The sequence below is a fragment of the Amphibalanus amphitrite genome, unplaced genomic scaffold (genome assembly GCF_019059575.1).
Source record: "Amphibalanus amphitrite isolate SeventyFive unplaced genomic scaffold, NRLGWU_Aamphi_draft 000121F_arrow, whole genome shotgun sequence".
NCBI lineage: Eukaryota > Metazoa > Arthropoda > Thecostraca > Balanomorpha > Balanidae > Amphibalanus > Amphibalanus amphitrite.
The window spans coordinates 857022-881889 of NW_024881616.1; the positions used below are offsets into that span (position 1 = coordinate 857022).

The window sequence follows — 24868 nt, forward strand, 5'->3', positions numbered from 1 at the left end:
GCCATAGAATTGCAGTTTCGTATAGCTTTTGTGGCTAGCAGTAAATCACCATTCTCGCTCGCGTTTACGCTCGGATGCCTACGTGTCGCTACGTTTGCAGTTGATTTTGGGAAGAACGTGTTTTAGTTGTGAAGTTACACTCCAAGCCTGTGCTCACAGGTCTGGTGTATGGTGCGTTGAATGTGATATACAAAGTCGCTACTGTTTCATTATTAGAGGATAGTTGCTTTCGCTTGCTCACCTGCTTTCATTGTTGCAGATAAAATACAAATTTATCGATTATTCTGTCGTTGATGCTATACCAAAACTCATCAATGGGGCAAAAATTCTGCTGAGAAAAGCGCAGCAAAGTCGATGATTCTTCTCTCAGTCTGACGTAGCTCACCAGCCACGCGCCACTGACCAAGTTGACAAAAAATAATACAACTGAACGGGTGTGACGTCAAGCGGGAAGTGCTCGCTCCTCCTGCTATTCAACGTCTATCTGCGCTTGTCCCGGATCACCAGTTCTCTCCGAGTTGGATCTCTTGACACGGTCTTGGCCTGTCATTTCTGATTGCGACGCGCTCGGCATGATATATGTGGCAGCTCATGTTGCACATATGCCGCGGTCGAGTTACGCCGAAGCGACGCGCGACGTGGCGGTGACGCATTTGACAGCGCCGGTCATTGCCAACAGAGTACGGACGGATGCATCCGAGCGATCCTGATGTGTCTAAACCGCGTGGGATGGGTGTGTGGACAACACCAATCGGTCGACAATAGACATGTCAGCTCCAGGCATTTTCACTTGAGTGGTACGGTACCGACATCGCGGGGACGACGGTGATCAACCGAGCTCCACGATAGACATTAATTAAACGATGGAACCATGACGGGTCAGCTCGAGCGTACACAATTCACGGGATATCAGGGAAAGCTCAACTGCTTCGTGCATACCGCCAAACTAGGGGAACTCTGGACCAATCAATACCTATGCTTATTTATTGCTGGTCAATTGACGACTCTGGGATAAGTCCTTCTAATAACCTACATGATTGGTCCAGGTATAACTAGTATACCAAAATGGCGCTTCTAGTTAGAAACAAAACAGAGAGTCGATGATGCATGCTACTGTCGTAATGCAGTTGTATTCAGTAATATTCACCTTGGCAGTAATTGATCCCGATTCGCGATTGACCGGAACAGATGGCTGGTGACAGGACAGACGCTCTGGAGGTATTTGAGGCAAGCATACGCTATAGCGAGAAAACATAAGAGCGCTTTTTCTTTCTTTTTTTCGAGCAGGATACGAAGCAAGTCAAGGAGTCCTTAGACAATAATTCCCTCCTCGAAGATAAAGTGTAAGAGCTCATTACCTTCTCGTTCAGCTCTCATTTAGTCGTGCATCGCTGCAATTATCAGAAACTCCAATGCATTGCGCAATGCACAATGCACATGCACACTTCATAGGAAAAAAATCCCGAGTCGTCGACCCAATTTGATATTAATTGGTCACCACTTATGGAGCTGAGACTTGGGAATCGTATTATATGCACATTGCATAAACAAAGAAAATTACAACTGATTATGTGTAGTCAGTGGCGCAGCCAGGATTTCGTTTCGGGGGGGGGGGGGTCATCGCCTCCAAAGCGGGCCCCCTAGTGTGCGGGCCCCCACTCATTTTTCAGAATCTCTCCATATTTCATACACATTCTGCTGAGCGGGCCCTCTTTACCTGCACGATAACCCTGAGCGAGTATGAATCAGAAAATTTGGATAGAACAATAGCTCGATAATCACCCGGTGCTCAATTTTTACGCAAATTGACCACAACAGAAATATGTTACTATGACGTATGAATTCGTATCTTTCGAGGCCGAAAAGTGCCCCTTCCGCAATATGCATAGCATATATGCAATCGGAACTGTTGCCTGCTTCTGTCGGACAAGATTTAAGTATAGGCTCATGTGCCTGTCCTAAGCCATCTATTGGCTGCTGTAGGGGAAGCGGGGGTAACACCGCCACTGTGGGAAACACCGCCACCCCATCTGGCGGCGAAAGTATGAAATGTGAAGTGTAAAAATCCGTTATTTCCTATTAACCGCACGAAGGTAAGCGTCTTCTGATTTGTGTTCCGGTGTTTCAGTGTAATCGAAGCTCAATGTGGGCATTTAAAGAAAAATGCACATTCTCTTATAAAAATTCGATGAGTTGGGAGCACTTTTAAATGTCTTTAAGTAGAGACTCATTTTGATTTACTTGATTACATCAAAAAATAACTGATCGGCTTTGTCCAGTAAGATAGGTTTGCTTGAACCGTGTAGTACATTCTTGCCGCTGGCGATTTTTGCTTGTGATCACTTATTGGGGAACACCGCCACCCCGTGGCGGTGTTACCCCAATTGAGGTTGCGGTGTTTCCTGTTTGTAGCGTGATAAGTGATGAAACTCCAAAGACACGCTTCATTTATGTTCGTAGATGATCCTAAGTCGGGAAAAAGCAACTTATTTGATTTTTTACTTAATATTTTTCATGCATCCCGACCAAGCACTTGCCAGCTGTATAAAACTGGCAAACAGCTGATGAACCTATACCTATTTAGGTGTCCATTACCGATTATTTGCGAAAATTACCACTTACGGACAGGAAACTCATCGCACGCGATCTTTGAACAATTAAAAGCTTTCGTAGGAATGGGTTGGGTTAACATCAACAGTCAACACCGGTGGCGGGGTTACCCACACAATTTGTAGGCAGCAAATACCTATGCAAGGTATTTTTAAAAGTCGTGATACATGAAAACCTTTTAGGAGCATGCAAAATAAGTACCTAAAACACGTGAGAAAATGTTTAAATATTGTAACCAAGACAATAACTACCAAGAGACTTCACACATATTCTCTCATTATGGCGAAAAGCTTAGGGGGGCGGTGTTACCCCCGCTTCCCCTAGTATCTAGATTACGCCATTATTCTTCTTCATTACGTGAATTCGCTCACAAAAAGTTTTAACCCTCGCCGGCACAGGGGGGAGGGGTTGATGATGCACCCCCTAAGGTTTTTTTTTTCGCGAATAACTCGCGTAAAAAGCGGCTGATCGCGACGTAACTTTCAGCACCCTCGCGTTGATCAATTTTACACCTACCTATCCTAGATTTTTCATGACCCAGACCCAAATGACCTTTGACCTCCTTTCCGAGACCATGTTTGGCCAGAATCGCGGTTCGGCGTATGCCGGCTCGTAGTTATTAGCCGCGCGTTTGTAGTCCTTTCGTGGTTTCAAGCGTTCAAACATGTGATTTGATGTTGCTCCCATGCATAAGGGTGATGTCAATGTCACCTGAAGGTCAGGTCAGGTCAGGTCATTGACTTATGATGACCTCGGTACACTTTTTTAAGTAATGCATGTTTCTAGGCTATTTTTTAAAAGCTAAATTCGATTTTAGCAACCATTTGAACATTTCAGAAGTAGTTTTGGTGCCTTCGTAACATGTTACGAAGCTGTCAGAGGCGGTTGAGACGTACCTACTACGAATACCCGGCAGGACCCCTACTGGTTGACATGACCTGACCTGACCCGACCTGGCCCAAATGCATAAAGACATCATCTGTGATCAAAACTAACATAATATTCGTGATCAGCACCCCGACAAAAACCCTATAGCAGCCACATTTTACGACGTTCTAACAGGTCCCGATTTTCCCGACATTTGGGTCATTGACCTGACCTGGAAGGTCAACCAATGGCCTAGGACCTTGGAATTGGGTATATTCGGATTCCTCTCGTCACGGGCAACACGCTCGTTTTTTTCCGCGAAGCTCTAGCTCGATCATGGGCCAAACGCGAGGAAGGGGGTTGTACCCTCCCTCCCTTGTGCCGTCGAAGGACGCAAAATGGCCTGAGCCGGCGAGGGTGAACGCGCTCACATGGGTCCTGTATTGCCTTGGGCCAGGTTTGTTGTGGTGTGGTGATGTGGTGACGTAGATTCTGTCTGTTCCCGTGGTCCCGGCATGGTGTTACTTATCCCGGGGTAGGTACAGGCCAGACCGTTGCACCTACCCGACCCCATCCACCCGGGGCCCGGGCCCCATCCACCCGAGGGTCCGGGCCCGTTCTCCCGGGGCCCGGGCTCCGTCCACCCGGGGCTCCGGTCCGGGGCCCGTCCACCAGGGGCCCGGGCTCCGTTCTCCCGGGGGCCCGGGTCCAATCCACCCGGGGCCCGGGCCCCGTCCACCCGGGGCCCGACCCCATCCACCCGGGGCCCGGGCCCTGTTCTCTCGGGGACCCGGCCCCATCCACCCGGGGGCCCGGGCCCCATTCACCCGAGGGCCCGGGCCCTATCCCCACGGGGCCCGGGCCACGTCCACCTGGGCTTCGAGTCCGGGCCCCGTTCTCCCGGGGGCCCGGGCCCCATCCACCCGGGGGTCCGGGCCCCGTCCACTCGGGGCCCGGGGCCCGTACCCCCGGGGGCTTGGGGCCGGACCCATCCACCGGGGGCCCGGGCCCCGTCCACCCGGGGCCCGACCCCATCCACCTGGGGCCCGGGCCCCGTTCTCCCGGGGACCCGGCCCCATCCACCCGGGGCCCGGGCCCCATTCACCCGAGGGCCCGGGCCCTATCCCCACGGGGGCCCGGGCCACGTCCACCTGGGCTCCGAGTCCGGGCCCCGTTCTCCCGGGGGCCCGGGCCCTATCCACCCGGGGGTCCGGGCCCCGTCCACTCGGGGCCCGGGGTCCGTACTCCCGGGGGCTTGGGCCCCATCCACCCAGGGGGCCCGGGCCCCATCCACCCGGGGGCCCGGGCCCCATCCACCCGGGGGCCCCGGGCCCCATCCACCCAGGGGGCCCGGGCCCGTTCTCTCGGGGGCCTGGGCCCCATCCACCCGGGGCCCGGGCCCCGTCCACCTGGGGCCCCAGGCCGACCCCTCACCCGTGGTGTCCCAGTAGGCATTTCTCGAAGCGGGCTCGTCCGATTAGATTAGGACCTCTCTCCTCCCTCCCTCCCTCCCTCTCTCTCTCTCTCTCTCTCTCTCTCTCTCTCTCTCTCTCTCTCTCTCTCTCTCTCTCTCTCTCTCGAGCGGGCCCCTGACAGAAATTTCGGGGGGGAGGGTCAGCTGACCCTCTGACCCCCCCCCCCTGGCTGCGCCACTGTGTGTAGTCATCTCAAACCAGCCCGTTGCGTCCATGATATCTGTATTTCCAGAGCGCGATCAGGTTCGGTCCGTTCCAGTCGGAGAGCTGTGCCGCCGTTACAGCCGTGAGTTGCACACGAGTACGACGGCCGCCACCGCGCCATACACCGCAAGCAGCGGACTGCGCAGGCCAGCGGACGCGGACTCGGCAGTCACCTGACCCGGGTGCTTGTAAACCATGTGGTAGATCTTGCGGGCATTCACACTCTGGGTCGGCCGGAAATTGTGGCTGATCAGCTTTTGGTCCGGCCGGCGCAGCTTGCTTAGCATGTTCAGCTGAAAAAATGTATGGAAATAAGCTGCAGGAAGTTTGCAATGTATGTTTGTACGAGAAAGTATTTTTGTATTTTTTGTATTTGTATGTTTGTTGCGAAAGCATGTGTGCATTCGCAAGGGTATAGGCATATATGTGTTACGTTAAATATGTATGATAAGCTAAAAACAAAAAAGATGGGCATCTTGTTTACTAAATCTTTTGAAAAAAAAAAATAAATGGAAACGTTACTTCGCGGAATCACAAACAAAACACGTTGATCAGATCGCTGGCCGCTCCCCAGCTGACCTGTCCGACGATAACGTGTGCCCGGTGCTCGAAGACCACCCACTCGACACTCTCCTGGCAGCCGGGAGTAGTGAGCGAGCCGCGGTACCGGAAAAACGCCGTCGTGTCTTCGGGTAGCACCGAGGACAGCGGCCGCGGCTTCAGCGTGGCGTTCCCCATGAACGGCTCCACCATTTTATGGACGATATCAACGCTTTGTAACAGTGGCATTACGTTGTTGGTGTTCATCTGACGAGAGAGGGAGAAAGAGAGGGAGAGGAGGGGAGAGGGAGGGACAGGGAGAAAAGAGGGAGATGGAGAAAGAGGGAAAGGAGGTTAGAGGGAGCCGGTGCTTCGTTCCTGCGGATAAACGAAATGATTGCAAGCAAGTGACCCTCCTGACTGAATGATTGACCGTCTGTCGATGTGATCACCTCGAAGAGGGCCGCCAGCACGAGGATGCCGTCGGTGTGGTTGACCGCCTGATCCATGGTATTGTACTTGACGTTCCTGTGGACCATGTGCATCTCCAGAGGAGCCCTGCCAAGCAAGCAGACACTCTCAATTACCGGTTGAGTTTCGCACATTTCTAAGTGTGCATGGTTTTTAAACAGATCAGCTGGTTCTATGTCTAAAACCTTCTACTTTGTTACTTCGGACATGTTATTTTCGCCATCATTAACTAAAAGGCCGTTCAGCCTGCCCTCTGACCTGACGCCGTCGATGGTATGCTCTGCACCGCTGTACTTTTTCTCGATCTGCGCACCCCAATGGAAGTGCAGCTGCTCGAACTCAAACGTGCCGCCGAGCTGTCCGCCCGAGATGGAGGGTCGATTCTTGGACGGCTGGTAGTCGAAAGTGGCCATGACTGCCCCGCCAGAGACGCACAGCGACGACGGGAGGACGGTCATAAGAAAAGTTAATTTTAGTGCGATAAATGCGTGGTACCTATAAATCGCTTTTATCTTTGTGGGTCAAAGTGCATGAATATCAGTTTAACCAATGTTTTATAATGTGTGTTTTCACTTTTATTGATGGATACAATTTAAGGTGCACTATTTCCTTTTAAAGCAATACTTACGCGTATGCCCATTGTTTGTAACAGTGATCCTCGACGCCACGTCGTCGTAGTGTTTGAAGTTGAACAGGTCGTTGTATTCGTACTTTGGTATCTCTTCTGTGTCGATATTAATTGGTGACTGCAGATCACCGTCACAGCTCGGAAAGCCCAGCGATCCCCAGAACTGGGGACCTGAAACGGCACATCACACGCGGCCAGGTTTACAAATAATATCACGCGGAATATAAGCACATTACAATGCATTCAGACACAGACCGTGTTATGTAAAGTATGTTATTGTAAACGACCCACTACATCATTTATGCTCCGTTATGAAAGAATTGCAAAAGTCAAAACAAATGACTTAAGTATCACGTTCCCAATGTCTGTTGTTGCTTGGCTAAACAGGCCATATACGAGTAGTTTGTGACCGTACCCGTGTCGTTTTCGTACGACCAAATAGTGTCCACTATTGGTTGTGAATTGTTCTTGGAAGCATCGTCGTCTTTGCTGTGAAAATTGCCAGTTTCTGAAAACAATCACTGGGTTAATTCCTGTAGGAGGTATATATTTTTGGGCAACAATTTCAGTGCATTTCATAAGTCCGTAGGTTTACATATACACACAGTGCGAGTGACTTTAGGGGGAACGGGGGCTCTACAGAGCCCCTCTCCCTCTCTATGCCTTCAAATAGACCCGGTATGAATAGTCGACTACAGAATGATGTTCCACTTTTCACAGGCAATTATTTGCCTGGAGTGGTAGGCTATGCCGCATCACACGGGCTGAGTTCACAAATTATAGCTTTGTCCCAATGCTCACAATTAGAGATTGCAATCCCGGAACGTTTTGCCAATCCCGGGATCCCGAAAGTTTTTATTTCGGGATCCCGGGATCCCGGGATCCCGGTCTTGTCACTAAATGTCGTAAGAGTGATTTCCTACGGACATATTTTGCGTCTTTTAGCTTACCACAAAAAAGAGGCAACCAAAAGCCATCCTTAGACCATGTCATTTGAATTAAAAACGATTGAATTTGCAAAGAAAACGTTTCGATTTGATTAGCATAAGTATTTATTCCCAATTGGCCTTTATAAAACTGTGCGTCGACCAGTACGTTTACTAGACGGGTTCCAGCACATCCACGCCTCACTCACTCTTCGTCTGCGCTACTCGTAGTTAGCGCGACAGTTTTAAGCCATTGCTGGTCTGTCTGCCTACTTAAAAACTCGCAACCAGTGTACGCTAAATTTGGCAGCTCCCTATTTCACAGTGTTTTCAAGACGTCGCTTGGTCACTTCACCTCCTTCCGGTTCCGCTTTCATCACTAATGTCTCTCAGAATTTGCTCGAAAGTCGCTTTGAGAGCAGAGTCACTGACTGGGAGAGCTCCAAGTCCACTCTACTGTCTTCAACGTCTGAATCAGTGAGCTCTGCCGTCACTTGCGTGACATCTGTGACATTTTTCTGCGACACGAGCTCAAAGACTTGTCTTGATGACCTCTTTTGTTCCGGCCACGGACAGGCAAGTCAGAATCGCTGAACGATCTGTGATCCTGCCTAAAGATGTTGCAGCGCTGATACTGCATTTTTTTTGGCGTTCGGGATCCTTTTTCGTACGTATTTAAGCGGCTTAACCGCTGTGGGTGATACCCGGGAGCTACAACACGGTCGATTGTGGACGACCAATACGGGGTGCCAGCTAAATAGTTTATCTGCTTTATGTCACGCAGCACCATGCAGAGTGCAAACAAGACTCGTGCAGCGGCTGCATTCTGTTTATGGTGAAAAACTGTTTTTTTTTCGGGATCCCGGGATTGGCGGAATTTCGGGATCGGGATCGGGATTAAAATCCCGCCGAGATCCCGGGATCCCGATCCCGGGATTGCAATCTCTACTCACAATACGCTTAAAGGGACACTCCCGCCTTAACATTAGTTTTGAGTTGAGATAGCCAAATTGGTGGCCATGGCCTGCAAATACCGGTTTGGGCACTCACAACATCGACAAATGCTTTAATTCGGAGATATGAAATTTCAAACTTGCAGTTTTCGGATTCTAAGGGGCTAGTGCATTGGTATGCCCCCTTAGAATTTGTGACGTCAGCGGAGATCTAACGATTTTTAAATCTTTTACTAAAACGTTTGGTAGCACGCGGTGGTATATGCTGCTTTGCGCGCAACAAATGCCGCACTTTCAAATAAAGTCGCTAGGAACAGCGGAGATCCCAAAAAGTAAACAAAAGTAAAAGTCTAATATCTTGAAAACCGGTGAATATTTTTCGATGAAATTTGGTAGATATTCGTTTTCGCTCTTTCTGAACCGAGCGACATCACTTTCGTGCCAATTCATTAACTTTTTTGAAGGTGGGAGGGTCCCTTTAATTGCGTGATAAACAACACAGCTTAGCGCTCCGGTCAACTGATAGCTTTTGAGGAGTGGAACATCATTCTGTAGTCGACTATACCTACCCAGGTACTTCTTCATGCGTTTATCAGTAGGCTAACAAAACTTTGTTCATTGTAACTTGTTCAGCGGCGGCCAGAGCCGGAATTCTGAATATGCCAAAATGTTGATGACTTTCACTTTGACCTGAGCTTTGGCATCATCAGTGAACTCGAGGTCAACAAATTTAGGCTTCGATCAACAGTTTTCCCGGGCTACCAAATGCCGTGTGAATTTTTAAATTCAGACCAGTAGGTCTTCGGAGGCATGCGGGGCTCTGTAGTGGAGCGGATTCCCCCTCAGTCACTCGCGCTATGAATATAGGTACCCGTCACGCGCGGATTAATTTTATCGATACCAAATGCAGTGCTCAATGGTCAGTACCTACATACAGTAGTTCGCCTAGTTTAAGCGACTTTAATTCCGGCAATGACAATAAAACAAACCCATCGAGCCGTTTATCAGTACCTATCGATAAAAGGAGGCTATATCGTTAAGGTGGTGAAAATAAGTTTTACCTTGAACGCACTCGGAGACGATGGCAAGAGAAAGGAATACATAGAGGAAAAGTCGTATGCTGAGGATCATATTTGGCTTCTTCATTTGCTTCGCTCTTCTTTGGCTATGTAGTTCCTGCACTTTTTATTATCTCCTGTTTCCCAACAAAACGATGCATGCAGGCTAGGTTAAATAATAAATATAGGTACTCGCTTATGGTGATGGGACACACATGCATGCACAGTGAAAAATATGCTTGAATGAATGAGTGACTGAATGAATGAATGACTGAATGAATGAATGAAAGAATGAATGAATAAATGAATTGACTCCATTTTGGATAAGGCTTACAATAATATCAGCATTCCTCCAATGATAGATACAGATATTATTACAATACAAATTGTCTAAATCTTAAATAGTAAAGTGGGTATTGAAAAAATATGATTTACAAAATAAGGGAGACATAAGAGAAAATGATACCTAATATGAAGTAATTAATGTAAAATAGGTACCTAATAACAAAAATAGATTCTCATATAGTAAACCTCCTACAGCAAAACAATGTCAAAATAGGTACTTACGCGAGCTGACAGTATGATGAAGACCAGACAAAGAACGACTATTTTAATGTGCAACGCATGCGGAGAGATGTCGTTTGATTTCACGTACCTATCTTTTCTCGCAAAACTTTGAATTAGGTAATCTTATGAATTTAAGATTGTAAATATAAATCTTAGAACACGCTCAGTTATGTAACAGGTAAGGATAACTGTCAAACCAGATGTTTATAAACCCTTTAATTACCTTCTTGAATTATTACCTTTATAAAAACCTGTTCACCTGTCGACAGAGTAAAATAGTGCGTTAATCAGTGCAATCAGCGTAACTTCCCTGTTCACTTCCCATGATATCGAAGATCTATAAATGCGTAACAATGGCACGATCAGTATAAACCATACGAGTCTCCGCATTGAAGATTTTTCGCTCGATTGGCTTTGTGCTTAGGATCAATCGTGTAAAGAAAACATACAAATTGAACAGGCAATAATATTTGCAAAAATGTTCTGTAGCTGTAAACCTGTAACTGTAAAACTATTAAAATCGAGCTGAGTCAAAACTATTTCATTTTCATCATTTCCAAACTTCTGTTTCGTTAATCATCTGCCCCTTCTATAAAGGTACGCATAAATTCATAAGGCCCTTTTACTTTGGCTGAGTCGCCTGGTAATGACTCAGTCATAACGTAGCTGAAGACATTCCAGTGTCCAGCACAATAGCTTATAAACAGCTGACATTCGAAAGATATCTGCTTTTTAACCCATTAGAGCCGAAAACTTTTTTTGTCGACTTTCACTGTGATTTTAACATATATTTGTCAGGCACCCTTTAGGGGAATACATGTGCATTTTTAGCCAGATCACGAAACCGGCAGTGTACGTTTCCGGTCTGGCAGCTTTTGCTGCCAAGCGTATCTTACATAGTCAAAAATGGAGTGGTTTGTCATATTTCAAAGCACAAACATATCAAAACCGCGAGGAAATGATCTTTCGATACCAACAACCTTTGCCACAGAGTGTCTCCTGTTGGTGCATGTACAGTTTTCACGAACTATTTTATTTACGTACCAGATATGATCTTGAATATGTGCAATTGTTCGGATTTCCATTCGACCGTAGCCTGCAAATAACGACCGTAGCCAATAATTCTCAAGAAAAATGAACTCAAAATCCAGACCTCAGCTAACAGTTCAGCTCGTTCTGAGAGATCATGTTCTTTCTCTCATTATTTCAGCTCACACGCGCTTCCCCTCCCCACAAAATCTTATATAGGATGCGACGAAGGTTTTGATGACTTCCGTCGACCGTTTATGCAACTTGGCGTGTTTCCAATGTGCTCCTAAATATCGCGTTCCTTTCAACGAATTGTGTCCCTGAGTCTTTCTCTGAAGCGGAGATTATCTGAAAAGCTGACCTTTACCAATGGGGTTCACTGGCATGGGTAATTGTTTAACCCACGAGCCGCTGGGGGGGGGGGCATAAAGTTGCCCCCCCTTTACGTTTTGTGAAATATCTCCGAAACCTGATGAGCTACGAACGTGAAACTTGGCATAGCTTCAAATGAATACCTAGGCAATGTTTGAGGAAAGTTTGGTGGTTGTAGCACCTAAGATGACGTCACAGTGACGTCATAAAGTTTTGTCGTTTTCCGATATGGACCGTTTCTGATGACGCTGAGCATGAAACTCGACTGTAAATGAACTAGACAGCACCTGCTGTCATCCTAAAACATCTTACTACACTTCCATCTAGTTTCTGACCAATAATCGGCCCTTTATATTCGGTCCCATATATGTGATGTATCGTGAGGAATATGAGAGTCGCAAATCTATAATTTCACTTATGACGTCACTGTGACGTCATTTCAAATGGGATTGACACCAAATTTGGACACAACCTCGGCTAGGTATTCAGGAAGATGTGTGCAAAGTTTCGCTTTTCTATCTCTTCGCGTTGCGACGATATCGTCGCAGAAGTAAAGGGGGGGCAACTTTATGCCCCCCCCCCCCAGCGGCCGGCGGGTGGCGCGGAGGCCCAGCGGCCGCCGGGTTAACCATTGAACGGCGCATTTACTGAACGCCTAAGCATGAAGGTTTAGCTTTACAGTTGAGAGGTTCGTAGTTGCGCTGTTGGCATGCTCCAAGCTGGCAAGTGGCAACACATGGAAGGACGCTGCCTCACACTTCTAAGCCCCCGTTTTCACCAACAAGCGCTGGTGGAAGAAATTTAGGGACAAGTAGCGTCACGCATAAGCCCCAATCAGCATGGTCCTCCTGCGTCTCAACCGTCGCCAAGATCGTCATGAAGAAAGCCCCTGGGAAGTCTGACCATTCTGCGGAGAATCTGAAGTCTTATTCATAATGATCACTCGGATAATGTTGTCCATTGATAAGGAAGGAACGCCCTTTGACTGAAGGCGCTTGACTATTGGTGCGGCCAAAATAACGAAAATCAGCAAGCCCAGAGCCCTCAGATTTGCACGAAACGGAGAATCTGGCCGGTAGAAGAGTGGAAACGGAGTAGGTATGTAGAAGCGGGTCTAGTTCGGCGACGAGTCTCCGTTTCAATGGTTTCACCACACGGACCCCCAAAACGAGCATGGGCTGAAAACGCGGCCCAAGTTCCGACAGACTTCTGCGAAAAATTTTCGCCGCAATGGTATGTCGAACGATCACGATGTCCTAGCAGGGCCTGAGCTGAACCAGCTGGACGTGATCTAGCAAAAGACGAAGTCGATCCCGACTACTACCTAGAAAACATACTGAAAAAGCGTGCATTTGGCATTAAAAGACCACTACCCCGTGCTCCAACGGCGCCTGGTGTCCCGCAGGTCGGACAGCATTTTCATGCTGGACGGTACTCCATCTCATCGATCTTCCGGAACTAGGCGGTGTCAGGACCATCTGTCCGATATCTGGGGGAAGGACACTTGGCTAGGGAACAGTCCTGGCCTAAATCCAATCGAATTATTTTGGAGGATAGTGCAGCAGGAGCTGGACATATACGAACTTTCCGGCGACCTCGGACAGCTCGGAAGGGCGCTCAAGTCCCAGGCGCCCCTTTTTCACATGGAGGACGTCCCTTTAAGCTTTATAGGCACCCCTCTTTCCCGTGTAAGCGCCCATTTGGTCATCAGAGGCGCCCCTATAGGTCTCAGAGGCGCCCCTCTTTCTTGTGCAATGCGCCTCTTTTTCATATGCCATGCGCCCCTTTTTCGCATAAAGGTGCCCTATGGACATTACATGCACCCCTATAGACCTTACAGGTGTCCCTCTTTCTCGTAGAGGCGCCCCATTGGGCTTCATAGGCGCCCCTCTTCGGCATGCAGGCGCCCCTCTTTCGTGCAGATGCGCCATTATGGCCAGGACCTTCGTAGGCGCCCCTCTTTTGCATGGGGGGCGGGAGCGGGGCGGGGGGGCGGGAGCGGGGCGGGGGGCGGGGGCGACCCCATACATAGTTAGGCCTCAAAGGCGCCCCAACAGGCCTAGGAGGCGCCCCTCTTCCCGTTCATCTATAGAGCCACGGCACCACCTTCCCTTAGGCGACGGCGCGCCCCTTGAGGGATGGCGCCTCTGATGACAGTTTGTCCGCACCACTCCGTTCAATGTCCCTGCTTCAGCAATGGCGGAATACATTACACGCATGGTAGTGTGTCGGTATGCAATGCTCTGCAGACAAGAATAAATAGCAGAAACCCCGGTAATGACCATTTTTGGAAAGGCAAAGAACTGGGGCATTACACTATGAGCCATAAAGCCAGACATTGTTGCTCACTTACGAATGGCATAGCAAAAAGAACGTAACTGCTCCATTTTTGACTACGTAAGATACGGTTGGCAGCTTTTGCTGCCACTTAAATATAACGCACGATTGGAGGTACTTAGAGAAATTTATGTCGCACCTAAGCTCTTCCCATTGATAATCACACATTTCTTTACAATAATCAATAATAAAAAGGTAACATTTATTCACACCACCTTCGCAACTGACTTCTTTGGTGTCCGCCGCACGGCCGCCATCGCGCGCCCCTTGCACCCCCGCGATAAATTGTTTATTTCTCAGCCCATTCGCTTTCTCGATCAATAATTCGGAGCGCACATGTCGTGCATTGTTTTGGTCTTCCGTTCGGGTGAGAACTTTGAAAGTTCACCGCAACGTTTAGGAATGCGGCGCTATTTTGTCCTGTGGCAGCAAAAGCTGCCAAGCGTATCTAATGGGTTAATCAGCATTGTTTAACGCCTTCTCCCCGGCCGAGTACATGTGTGTGTGTATGGGGGGGGGGGGGGGTATTAAAGCTAAATTAAAGCTCGACCTTCACTTGCGTTGATACTCAAATCGTAGATGTGATCAATGATCATATTTGGCGGATTAATTTTTACAAAAAAACTGGACCCATCACAAGGTTCTTGATCGGGCCTCATTGGTCAGACGGGTTGGTCGGGTACCAGTCGCTGCGACTCATGACGGAGCATACGCTTGTTCCGCCCGATCATTGGCGAAACGGCGAGGAGGCTGTATGCGCCCCTCCCCCCCCCCCCCACCACCTCAGCCGAGCCCTATGCAGAAAACCGATCGCTCCGGCCGAGGCAAAACGCAAACACACTCCAGCACCAGCCGAACCGCGATCGCCTTCCTTGTGTCGTGAACACTTTCCAGACATCGAGACATCTGGTTCCTGTAAGCATGAAGCCAAACTTCCTGGAAATATCACAAGTTAAGTCATGTATAAATGATATATTTCACGTCGACAAAAAAAAAAAAGATCACAAGACACTGCAACAAAAAAAGGTTACGATGACATGAAGTTTGCCGCTGGCCTTATTAGCTACGCAAATGCTATCAACAAACCAACAGCGCAATGAGCAATCGCAGACACTGCAAGGACGGTTTGACTGGCCACGTCACACAACACACGGTGTGTTACCATAATAGTCAGTTGTTTTGCAACAGTAACGGTTATACGCCGACCAGTCTGCTGTACGGAGCACAGAGACATCACGTCCCGCCGGCTGCCTGCCTCCCTGGTCGGCAGTGAGAGACCCGTGTGACCGGGGCGCGGTCCCACACCCTCAGAGAGACCCTACAGCGCCCTCCCTCACAACACAGAGACAGTCTCCATCACAGGAACCGAGCCTTGTCCAAAAAATCAACAACCACTGTGTGTTCCCTCCCTCCACCAACAAAGACCAACACTCTCACACAGATTGACGCTTCCCATAAAATCGCAGCTCCCTCACAGACACCCTTCACACAGTCTGGTGTTTGCCCATAGGCACTATACCCACTCTGATAGTCCTTACCCGGAGTCTGGCGCTCTCCATGGATCTGTCTGTCGCTTGGAGTCTGCAGCTCCCCATAGATCACTCGACCTCTCGACAGTCCTTCTCTGGCGTGCAGCTCGCCATGGTTTACCGTCCCCCACTGAGCCAGTCGTTCCCTCATAGAGGAAGTGCTCAGCCATGCGTCGATCGCTCTCAGTTCTATTTGCGGGCGGTTTCGTAGTTTGTGACGAACCAGTCGACCGACTCTTTGACGGCCTGGCTCAGCGGAGTGAACTGGAAGTCGGGCAGGTACCTGCCGGGGACAGGTTAGGTCAGGAACATGACACTTAACAATGTACTCGTATTGACTTCAAGTGAGCGAGACCGCCAAATTAAATTTCATGAGATAATGAAAATGGCAAATACGAGTCAAAATTAACAAAATATAGGTAGATATACAGCGAGGTATACGAGTGGTGTACGCTCCTTATGCTTGCCACACCTAGGTAGGAAATGCCGTTCCAGCAGTTCCACAGTCCACTTATTCGATTCGAAACTGGCGGATGCAAGTGGAGGTATAACAGATAAAACGGCAGATATATACGCAATCTCAATCGTGAACAAACTGCCTCAAAGCTAATTGTGAGACAATAACAAGCCACACATCACTGGCCAACCAGGTTGAACGACATCTCGTTATTTGACCAGCCCAGCCTCCAAGCGCAAGTCATCCCTCCCCGTCGACCATTTGACCCCCTCCACATCCCACCCCACGGACCTCCTCAGTTTGGCGTTGCTGGCCGTCTTCTTAAACTGTCCATCGGCGCGCGTCTCGTCGTGTACGACGGGCCCCTGGAAGCCGATGGCGTCCAGTACCTGCTGAGACACGTCCTTGATGGACACCTCCGCCGACTCGTCCACTGGTGGTCGGAGAAGACGAGTTAGCGTGGGAAGCGTCAGGTCGGAAAGTGACCGGAACGCCAGTGACATCTGGTTACAACGGAACGAACTCTCAGTCACGACAACCGATAGGAGGAACGCACAGTGGTCCGTGATGGTATGCAGTTACCGGCAGCAGCCATCACTGAACTATGTAGTTAGCAGATTGAAAAAGTAATGCGATATTTTCAGCATCAAGAAAACTAGTCGAATCAATATGAATATCACAGCTGCTCACCCTGTAAGACAATCAAATTCGCTTCAGCTAAGCGTACGAGCATCCGTCTCAACATCCTTTGTCCGGTGTCCCCCTTGCTTTTTTTGCATCCCTGCCCGTTTATTCAGCCATCCACCCACGTCTCCCCAGTCTCTGGCCGTGCCTCCTCCCTCTCCCTCCCTCCCCCGCTCTCACCTGACAGGATGATGGGGTCCACCTCGGTGTACTCTCTCAGCGCCCAGACCATGAGTCGCGCCAGGTCCAGTGAGTAGATGAACTGACGCAGCGGCTTACCCGTGCCCCACACCACGAACGGGCTGTCCGACTGCTTGGCCAGGTATGCCTGCAATGGGAGGGGCGGGGAGGTTAGAGAGGTGAGGGGATGGAGGGGAGAGCAGGGGAGGGCAGGGGACACAGAGAGGCTGGTGTAGCTAGACTGAGACGTATGTCTCTCTATGTACGTCTGAGATAAACAATGTTCCGAATTGGCAGAAGGTCACGCAGTGTCGCAATTATCGGTTAAAATACACTGGCCAGTGGCCACTGACTCAGCAAGACAGTCATACATTACGGGCACAGTGTTATCCCACACTAGGGCGGCGATCAAGAACTCAGATAAACATGTCACTCAGCAGGTCAGTCCCAGCATCGATTCATATCAGCACAACCTACAAACAGACGACCCATGTAATCTCACATGAAGTGATGCATCGGCATTTTGGCCCCATTTACAGAAAATGTTCTGCAAACACCAAATACCCATACATCGCCCTAGGGCACACTAACACTAAATACCTCTCCCTAGGGCGATAACGTCACCCTCTCCCCCGCCCAGCCTCATGTATCAGGAGGAACCGAGACTTTGTGAGTTGCGAATCATCTCCCCTGGCGCCCCCACCTTGTGAATGAGGCCGGGCAGGACGTGGCCGTCCTCCACGTTGAAGTTGTCGTGCGGCCCGAACACGTTGGTCGGTATGACGGACGTGAAACAGCGGCCGTGCTGCTGGTGGTAGGCGCGGTTCTGCACGTCCACCAGACGCTTGGCGTAGCTGTAGCCGAAGTTGGACGGGTGCGGCGGACCGTTGTGAACCTGTGGGGGGAGACGCAGGATCAGGGAGCTGCTGAAGTGTGGTGGGGTTACTGACAAAGACGGTTATAGGCAGCTGGTCGAGTGCTAGTGATTGATAGAACGAGCACTACTATTCAGCCGGTACACCTGCAGACTTAATTTTAGGAGGACAAAATGGGCAGTTTGCTCAGTGTGGGTTCCATCTGTTCCATCACCACAGTAGAACGCAACTCTGTAGCCATAGTTGCGAGTTGCGACACCCGGCCAGTAGGTGTCACCCTCAGCGTCTATACCAAAAGCCTTCAATGATCCACCCTTCGTCATACGCCGCACGGCCTCAGACTGTGGCCGACAGGGTCCTCGGGCGACGGACCGCCTAACCATGGTCTCTGGACCACCTAACCATGGTCCCCGGACCGCCTAGCCGTGGTCCCAGGACCACCCAACCATGGTCCCCCGACCACCTAGCAATGGTCCCCGGACCACCTAGCCGTGGTCTCTGGACCGCCTAACCATGCTCTCTGGACCGCCTAACCGTGGTCTCTGGACCACCCGGTCCTCACAATAGTCCCCGGACCGCCTAGCCGTGGTCCCGGGACCACGCGGTGCTCACCATGGTCTCGTCGATCGGGTAGCTGGTCTTGTCGGGGAAGATACAGGTGGAGAGGCACGACACGACCTTCTGCACGTTCAGCTGGTGAGCCGTCTCCAGCACGTTGTCGTTGATCAAGATGTTCTTGCGCTGTGGATGAAGCGTAAAGTGATCAGCTAGCATTCGGGGAGAACCATAAACTTTGACGAGTTCGCTCGGTTTGCAAATTGCGATTTCCGACTGTTCACTGTCAGAGGGGAGGTAAGATTTAGCTTCAAGGGTTGTTGTTGTTTGTTTGTTGGGGTTTAGGGGCGCGCCGACTGCGAGGTCATTTTGCGCCCATTAGCTTCAAGGGTATAAATGAGTATAAGTGAGCAGTTTGGAAATAGTGACAGTGGGCACACGGTGTATAGAAAATATACTGTAAGAAATGCTAACAATCTAGGTGTAAGAGATTTTAGCTCTGAGCAACCCTTGTGCAAATATACTTTATACAATGTTGGCAAAGGACAGACACTTGACACGACACTGCACTGGGTCTGTGTCACCCCCTCCAGCCGCGTCACCCGCCTGAGTCACTAACCAGGAAGTCACAGTTGTAGCGGAGGTTTCGGAACAGGCCTCCAACCATGGCCGCCAGGTGGATGACGTGCGTCGGTCGGTGGCGCTCAAACACGGCACGTGTGGCCGCCGGGTCACTAGGGATGGAGACAAGGGGAGGGACACGGTCAGTTGGTCAGGTGGGACAGAGATGCAGAGATGTGCAGCCGGGTTCGAAGTAGTGGTGTCAATCGGAACTTGAATCTTCGGAATTCCGATTTTGTCCAATGTCCAATTCGGAATTCGGTTGGACAATGACAGCAGGCTTTGGACAACTTTGGACAATCGCTTGCTACACCTCAACATTTTCATAAAGTAATCGTGTTTAACATTGATTGGCTATTAGAAAGCTCAGCTTTCGATATGAATACCACTTTTGAGCTGGTAACGATACATTAAAACCAAATTGAATAACGGTGTTGAGTGTAAACTATTGCGTAGATGTCGGACATCTTTGGACAAATGGCTGGCTTGGACATTTTTGGACGGACAGTCGACGTAAGTATTGGACATTGGACGGACATTGGACATATGTTTTCTGAAATTGACATCACTAGTTCGAAGTAACAGACAGCTGCCCTCGGTGGCTACTGGGTGACTGGGGAAACGACAGGGAGCCAACGGCTAACAGGTGACCGACACTCAACTATAAAGAGACTGACGAATAGGTGGCCCCCAGAGTTCGCCACTCGCCAGGTTTTTGGCAGGAGACAGACAAGCAGACAGAAAGTACAAACAGAACATTCATTATAACATATTTCCTCTTTCGCTAGATAATTACCAGAAACACAAAGCACCCATACAGCCCGCACGCCACTCGATTTTGGCGATGACGGCGATCGATAATCAGACTATGGGCTCCGACGTTATGATCTGGGTTTTAGGGCGCTCTACCTGGGGGTCCTCAGCCGTCCTCAGCACCTTCAGCCCACTCACGTCAGGTCAGCATCCTTCGAGCTGAGGTAGACCCAAGTCTCACCGGGCCTCTTTAGACCGCCCTCGACCACGGTCTTGATCGCCTGGCCCACCAGGCCCGTGCCTCCTGTCACCAGGATGACGTCACCCTCCGACGACATGACGTCACCTGCCAACAACGGTTACGTCAATATCCGACGATATGACGTCACCTGCCAATATCACATTTCATGCTGCCAGTGTTCTTTAAAAAGTTTTAAAGCAAAGGTAGGTACTTGAGAAATGACAAGGTCTTGTGATACTAAGCTTTTACATCAGCCCTTGTTTTGAGTAATGAGGAGTGGCAATGTATTCACTATTCAGTGGCCGGCCACTGAACTGATGAAATATTATAATAAAATAGTTTTTACGCGAGTTATTCGCGAAAAACCATGGGGGTCCATCCGACCCCCCTACACATGCGAGGGTTAAAATGCATCCCTGTCAGCTACAACCCCACCTACACCTCCATGTGCCCAAAGTTAAAGTTTGAGTTTAGTAGGAGTGGACTGCAGTGAGTGCAGTAGAAAGTTAATTTGAGTTCCACAATCCATTGCACATCATGTTTGGTAATCTAGATTTTTTGCAGAGAATCCTTTTGCCCTGGTGGTCCAGTACTGGTCCAAGCAATTTAAGACAATTGTCAAACTTTTGAAAGTTTTTTGATATCACAAAAACCATGGCCCGCCAGCTGATGTCATTATATTTTACCTTGTCACAATACACTGACAAGGTAATACACTGTCACAATACACTGACAGGGTGTTGCAGGTAAATTGGGAATTTTCAGACCTAATTTCAACATGCTATTAATACGGTGAATGAAAACACAGAAAGTTGAAACTTCGCACGTGTATTGTGTCGTGTACGCACAGCCTTGTCACTCGATGTGACCGCCGTCGGCGTCCCGCACCCTCTCGAGACGGCGCCGGAAAGCGGAGCACGCGCGCCGGGCCTCGTCCTGGTCAATGGTGCTGACTGCCTTCCTGATGGCCTTCTTCAGGTCAGAAACGTTGGCAGGTGTGGTCGAGTTGGACTTTTGTTCTACCACGCCCCACATCCAAAAGTCGCATGGATTCAAGTCAGGCGAGTTGGAGGGCCATATGTCCTTGGGTACATATAGGGGGATCCTCTGGCTCAGGAAATCTTGCACCCTCTGGGAAGCATGTGCTGGGGCGGAGTCTTGCACCAGCATGACTTTGCTCAAGTCATAGTATTTCATCATCCAGGGGATGAGAGACTCCTTCAGGATGGTCAAATACGCGTCAGTGTCGATCATCACACCAGCAGGCATGAAATGGGGCGGCATTATGCGGCCATCACTTGCGACGGCCCCGAACACCATTACTGATGCCGGATTTTTGCCTTTCATCACGGGAGACACTTCATCAGGGCTGCAGGCGATAGCCCGCGAGTTCCTGCGGTTGGCGACCTCTTCTACGATGAACTTTTTCTCATCGACAAATACTCTGACGTCACTCCCGAGGTGCTTGAGGAGATTGAGGACCTTCGGTGCCTTCTCCCTTCGTATCGCTCTTGCTGGTTCGGTCAGGAGGCTTCGTCGTTTTCTGGTAAACGACTTCATCCCGAGGTCCTCTCTCACGGCTCTGCTGATGGTGCTCTTGCTCACGTGACGGGCACGCGCAAGCTTGTTCATCGAGGTCCTCGTTTTGGCCTGTATCGAGCGTTTCAAGCCACTCAGGAATGTTGGTGTCCGTTTTCGGTCACTGCGAGGTGTGTGAGAACGTCGAGCGACATCCCCTCCAGCTCCTACAGTCGCGATAGTTCGGTACACGGTAGACTTTGGGTACCCAGTTAAACTTATTATGTCCTTCGCGCTCTGTCCGGCGCGAGCTAACTCACCAATCGTTTCCCTCCGACGCTGCTCCATGACTGCGCGATATGTTAGGATTAAAATTTCAATATCAAATGAAAAACAATTGTTGAAATTATATTGTGTCAAATTTCCATGATGTTCCTCCGCATACCAAATTTTTTGTAAGGTCATGAACTTAGTCCCAATTTATCTGCAACACCCCTCCACTGCTCCTTTTTGATGCAGTGGAGAATGCCATTAGCATTTTGAATATGTGTGAGGACTGAGGATGCTAATCTTTAATGTTAGTGTGAGGTCAGGTTGTGCTATGGACACTGGAAGTGTCAAGAGAAGTGATTTTGGGATGAGTTCTAGAAAGCAGGTGCACCAGTTAGTTTCAGTTGACAAAAAAAACTTGAAGAAATCAGTTTGTAGATCATAAATGCACACATATATGTAGATCACAAAAACGAACCAGTCAATACAATACACATTTCTTGAACACTTCTGGAAAAGTGTCAAAGCCATGAGGCAAAAAAGTGATAGGACAAACTTGTTAATATTTCTGAATTCTAAGGTCTTTCATGTGATATCATTTATCAATAGTTAATTACATGTCATATTATGAAAAGGCAGCTCAAAAGGCAGCTGAATTGGCATACCAATACCTGGGTCAAAAGCACTTTCACACAAAACAAGCAAACCATACTGACTGACCCCAACAAAACACCCTATGCAGTAAGCACATTGAATATCTGGCAATAAAAGTGGCAGGTAAAAAACTTTCAATCTATATCCATAAAAATAACACTGGCATCACAACACAACCAAAGGGGACATTTGAGGCATTTGCCCATTATGCGGCACCCAAAAAATTGAATTTCATTTTTGTCACAAAGAAAGAACACTACATTGACATTTGATTAAGAAGTGCTCAGCAGGGATAAGCAAGCAGAACCTGATGACTTTTTTGAAATTGCAAAACTTGAACTTTTTCATTTTGGAGAGAATATTTATACACACTGTGGGAGAGAACAAGAATGCCCCCTGCACTCTGCACTCTGCAGTATTTCAATATAAAACATACACCATAGTCATCCTAACGCAAAAGCTCAAAAATCTTACCTTTAGGCAATGTTGAACAATTCTATGCTGGAAAATATCACAAAATAGCTCAAAACTCTGTAAAAAGACAAGACGACTAAGCCAAAGATGTGTGTGGAAGAGAGAACAGCGGCGCGGCCGGCGGCGCGTTGTCATTTGGTAGCAATTCAGTAAAGGCCTTTTGCTCAAAGAAAAACACCGTTTTCCTTCACTAAGGATATTTACAGTCAACATCGCATGAAACAGAACCAGAGCTAAGGTGCCCCTTGACGTCATAGTAGTAGAGGCACTTTGAGAAGTACGGAATTTCTGTACACTTTGCCTCGCCTGGACCTGCCCGCCTTGGAAAAATTCATAAATCAAATGCTTATTGCTTATCATGCAATGCAGAAGAGTGCAGTAATGGCCGGACACCATAAGCGTACTTTACACCATAAGCAATGGTGGATCCAAGGGGGGTCACATGAGTCATGACCCCCCCCCCCCCCCTGGAGCCCGGGGGCACCACCGGCCTGCCAAGGGCACCACCGCGGCGATCGGCCTATCAGTGATACCACAGGCCTGCAGGGGCGGATCCAAGGGGGGGGGGTCACATGGGTCATGGCCCCCCCCCCCCCTTGAGGCCCGGGGGCCCAAAGACCTTCCAGGGGCACCACCGGCCTATCAGGGGTATCACAGTCCTGACAGGGGCACCACAGGACCGCCAGGGGCACCACAGGCCTAGCAGGGACACCACGGGCCTGGTGCCCCTGGGCCCTGACAGGACTGTAACGCCCCTGACAAGCCTGAAGTGTCCCCGGCAGGCACGTGGTGCCCCTGACAGGCCTGAGGCGCCCCTGCAAGGCCGGTGGTGCCCCTGGCAGGCCTGTGGTGTCCATGGCAGGCCTGTGGTGCCCTTGCTAGGCCTCTGGTGCCCCTGACAGGCTTGTAATGCCCCTGGAAGGACTGTGGTGCCCCTGGGCCCTGACAAGCCTGAGGTGCCCCTGACAGGCCAGAGGTGCCCTTGCTAGGCCTGTGGTGCCCCTGGCAGGCCTCTGGTGCCCCTGACAGGCTTGCGGTGCCCTTGGAAGGACTGTGGTGTCCCTGGGCCCTGACAAGCCTGAGGTGCCCCTGACAGGCCCGTGGTGCCCTTGTTAGGCCTGTGGTGCCCCTGGCAGGCCTCTGGTGCCCTTGCTAGGCCGCTGGTGCCCCTGGCAGGCCTCTGGTGCCCTTGCTAGGCCGCTGGTGCCCCTGGCAGGCCTCTGGTGCCCCTGCGCCCGGAGAGGACTGGTGCCCCTGAAAAGTCTGAAGTGCCCCTCGGCAGGCCCGTCGTGCCCCTGACAGGCCCAAGGTGCCCCTGCGAGGCCGGTGGTGCCCCTGGCAGGCCTCTGGTGCCCCTGGCAGGTCTGTGGTGCCCCTGGCAGGTCTGTGGCGCCCCTGGCAGACCTGTGTTGACTGGTGCCCCTGCTAGGTCGCTGGTGCCCCTCACAGACCAGTGGTGCCGCTGGGCCTTGACAAGCCTGAGATGCCTGGCTATGACAGGCTCGTGGTGCCCCTGATAGACCAGTGGTGCCCTTGCTAGGCCTGTAGTGCCCCTGGCAGGTCTCTGGTGCCCCTGCTACCCCTGCGCCCTGAGAGGACTATGGTGCCCCTGAAAAGCCTGAAGTGCCTCTCGACAGGCCCGTGGTGCCCCTGGGCCCTGACAGGCCCAAGTTACCCCTGCGAGGTCGGTGGTGCTCCTGGCAGGCCTCTGGTGCCCCTGGCAGGTCTGTGGTGCCCCTGGCAGGCCTGTGTTGACTGGTGCCCCTGCTAGGCCGCTGGTGCCCCTCATAGGCCTGCGGTGCCCCTGGAAGGACTGTGGTGCCCCTGCCCCAAGGGGTGCTCATGGGCCCAACAGGCCCGTTGTGCCCCTGACAGGCCCGTTGTGCCCCTGACAGGCCCGTTGTGCCCCTGACAGGCCTGTCGTGTATACTTGCTAGACCTGTGGTGCCCCTGCTTCCTGGCAGGCCTGTGGTGCCCCTGGCGGGCCTGTGGCGCCCCTACAAGGCCGTAGGTGCCCCTG

At 50.2% G+C, this 24868-nt stretch overlaps 2 protein-coding genes across 2 annotated transcripts; both read right to left on the reverse strand.

Annotated features, from left to right (window-relative positions):
• Positions 1-5157: 5157 nt before the first annotated feature.
• On the reverse strand, positions 5158-14323 carry LOC122381533 (putative carbonic anhydrase 3). The gene is made up of 9 exons (XM_043365809.1): positions 14266-14323; positions 10300-10558; positions 9736-9869; positions 7211-7303; positions 6796-6966; positions 6426-6582; positions 6149-6254; positions 5736-5963; positions 5158-5449 (listed from the first exon to the last, which is right to left on the reverse strand). The coding sequence occupies exons 3-9, from the start codon at positions 9818-9820 to the stop codon at positions 5231-5233; spliced, it is 1059 nt and encodes a 352-aa protein (XP_043221744.1). The 5' UTR covers positions 9821-9869; positions 10300-10558; positions 14266-14323; the 3' UTR covers positions 5158-5230.
• Positions 14324-14994: 671 nt separating this feature from the next.
• Positions 14995-22996, reverse strand: LOC122381479 (GDP-L-fucose synthase-like). Its single transcript, XM_043365702.1, has 8 exons — positions 22849-22996; positions 19890-20037; positions 18937-19051; positions 18375-18503; positions 17591-17782; positions 16888-17035; positions 16315-16456; positions 14995-15849 (listed from the first exon to the last, which is right to left on the reverse strand). The coding sequence occupies exons 2-8, from the start codon at positions 20027-20029 to the stop codon at positions 15756-15758; spliced, it is 960 nt and encodes a 319-aa protein (XP_043221637.1). The 5' UTR covers positions 20030-20037; positions 22849-22996; the 3' UTR covers positions 14995-15755.
• Positions 22997-24868: the final 1872 nt, after the last annotated feature.

What these genes read in the sequence shown, in the direction of transcription:
- LOC122381479 (XM_043365702.1), bottom strand. Translation starts at nt 20,029, where the DNA reads ATGTCGTCGGAGGGTGACGTCATCCTGGTGACAGGAGGCACGGGCCTG. An exon ending in TCGAAGGATGCTGACCTGAC is followed by an intron (nt 19,052 to 19,889) that starts GTGAGTGGGCTG and finishes CTCCATCCCTAG; the next exon opens with TGACCCGGCGGCCACACGTG. An exon ending in GGACCCCATCATCCTGTCAG is followed by an intron (nt 16,457 to 16,887) that starts GTGAGAGCGGGG and finishes TCCGACCACCAG; the next exon opens with TGGACGAGTCGGCGGAGGTG.
- LOC122381533 (XM_043365809.1), bottom strand. Translation starts at nt 9,820, where the DNA reads ATGAAGAAGCCAAATATGATCCTCAGCATACGACTTTTCCTCTATGTA. An exon ending in CATACCATCGACGGCGTCAG is followed by an intron (nt 6,255 to 6,425) that starts GTCAGAGGGCAG and finishes CTTGCTTGGCAG; the next exon opens with GGCTCCTCTGGAGATGCACA. An exon ending in TGCTGGCGGCCCTCTTCGAG is followed by an intron (nt 5,964 to 6,148) that starts GTGATCACATCG and finishes CTCTCTCGTCAG; the next exon opens with ATGAACACCAACAACGTAAT.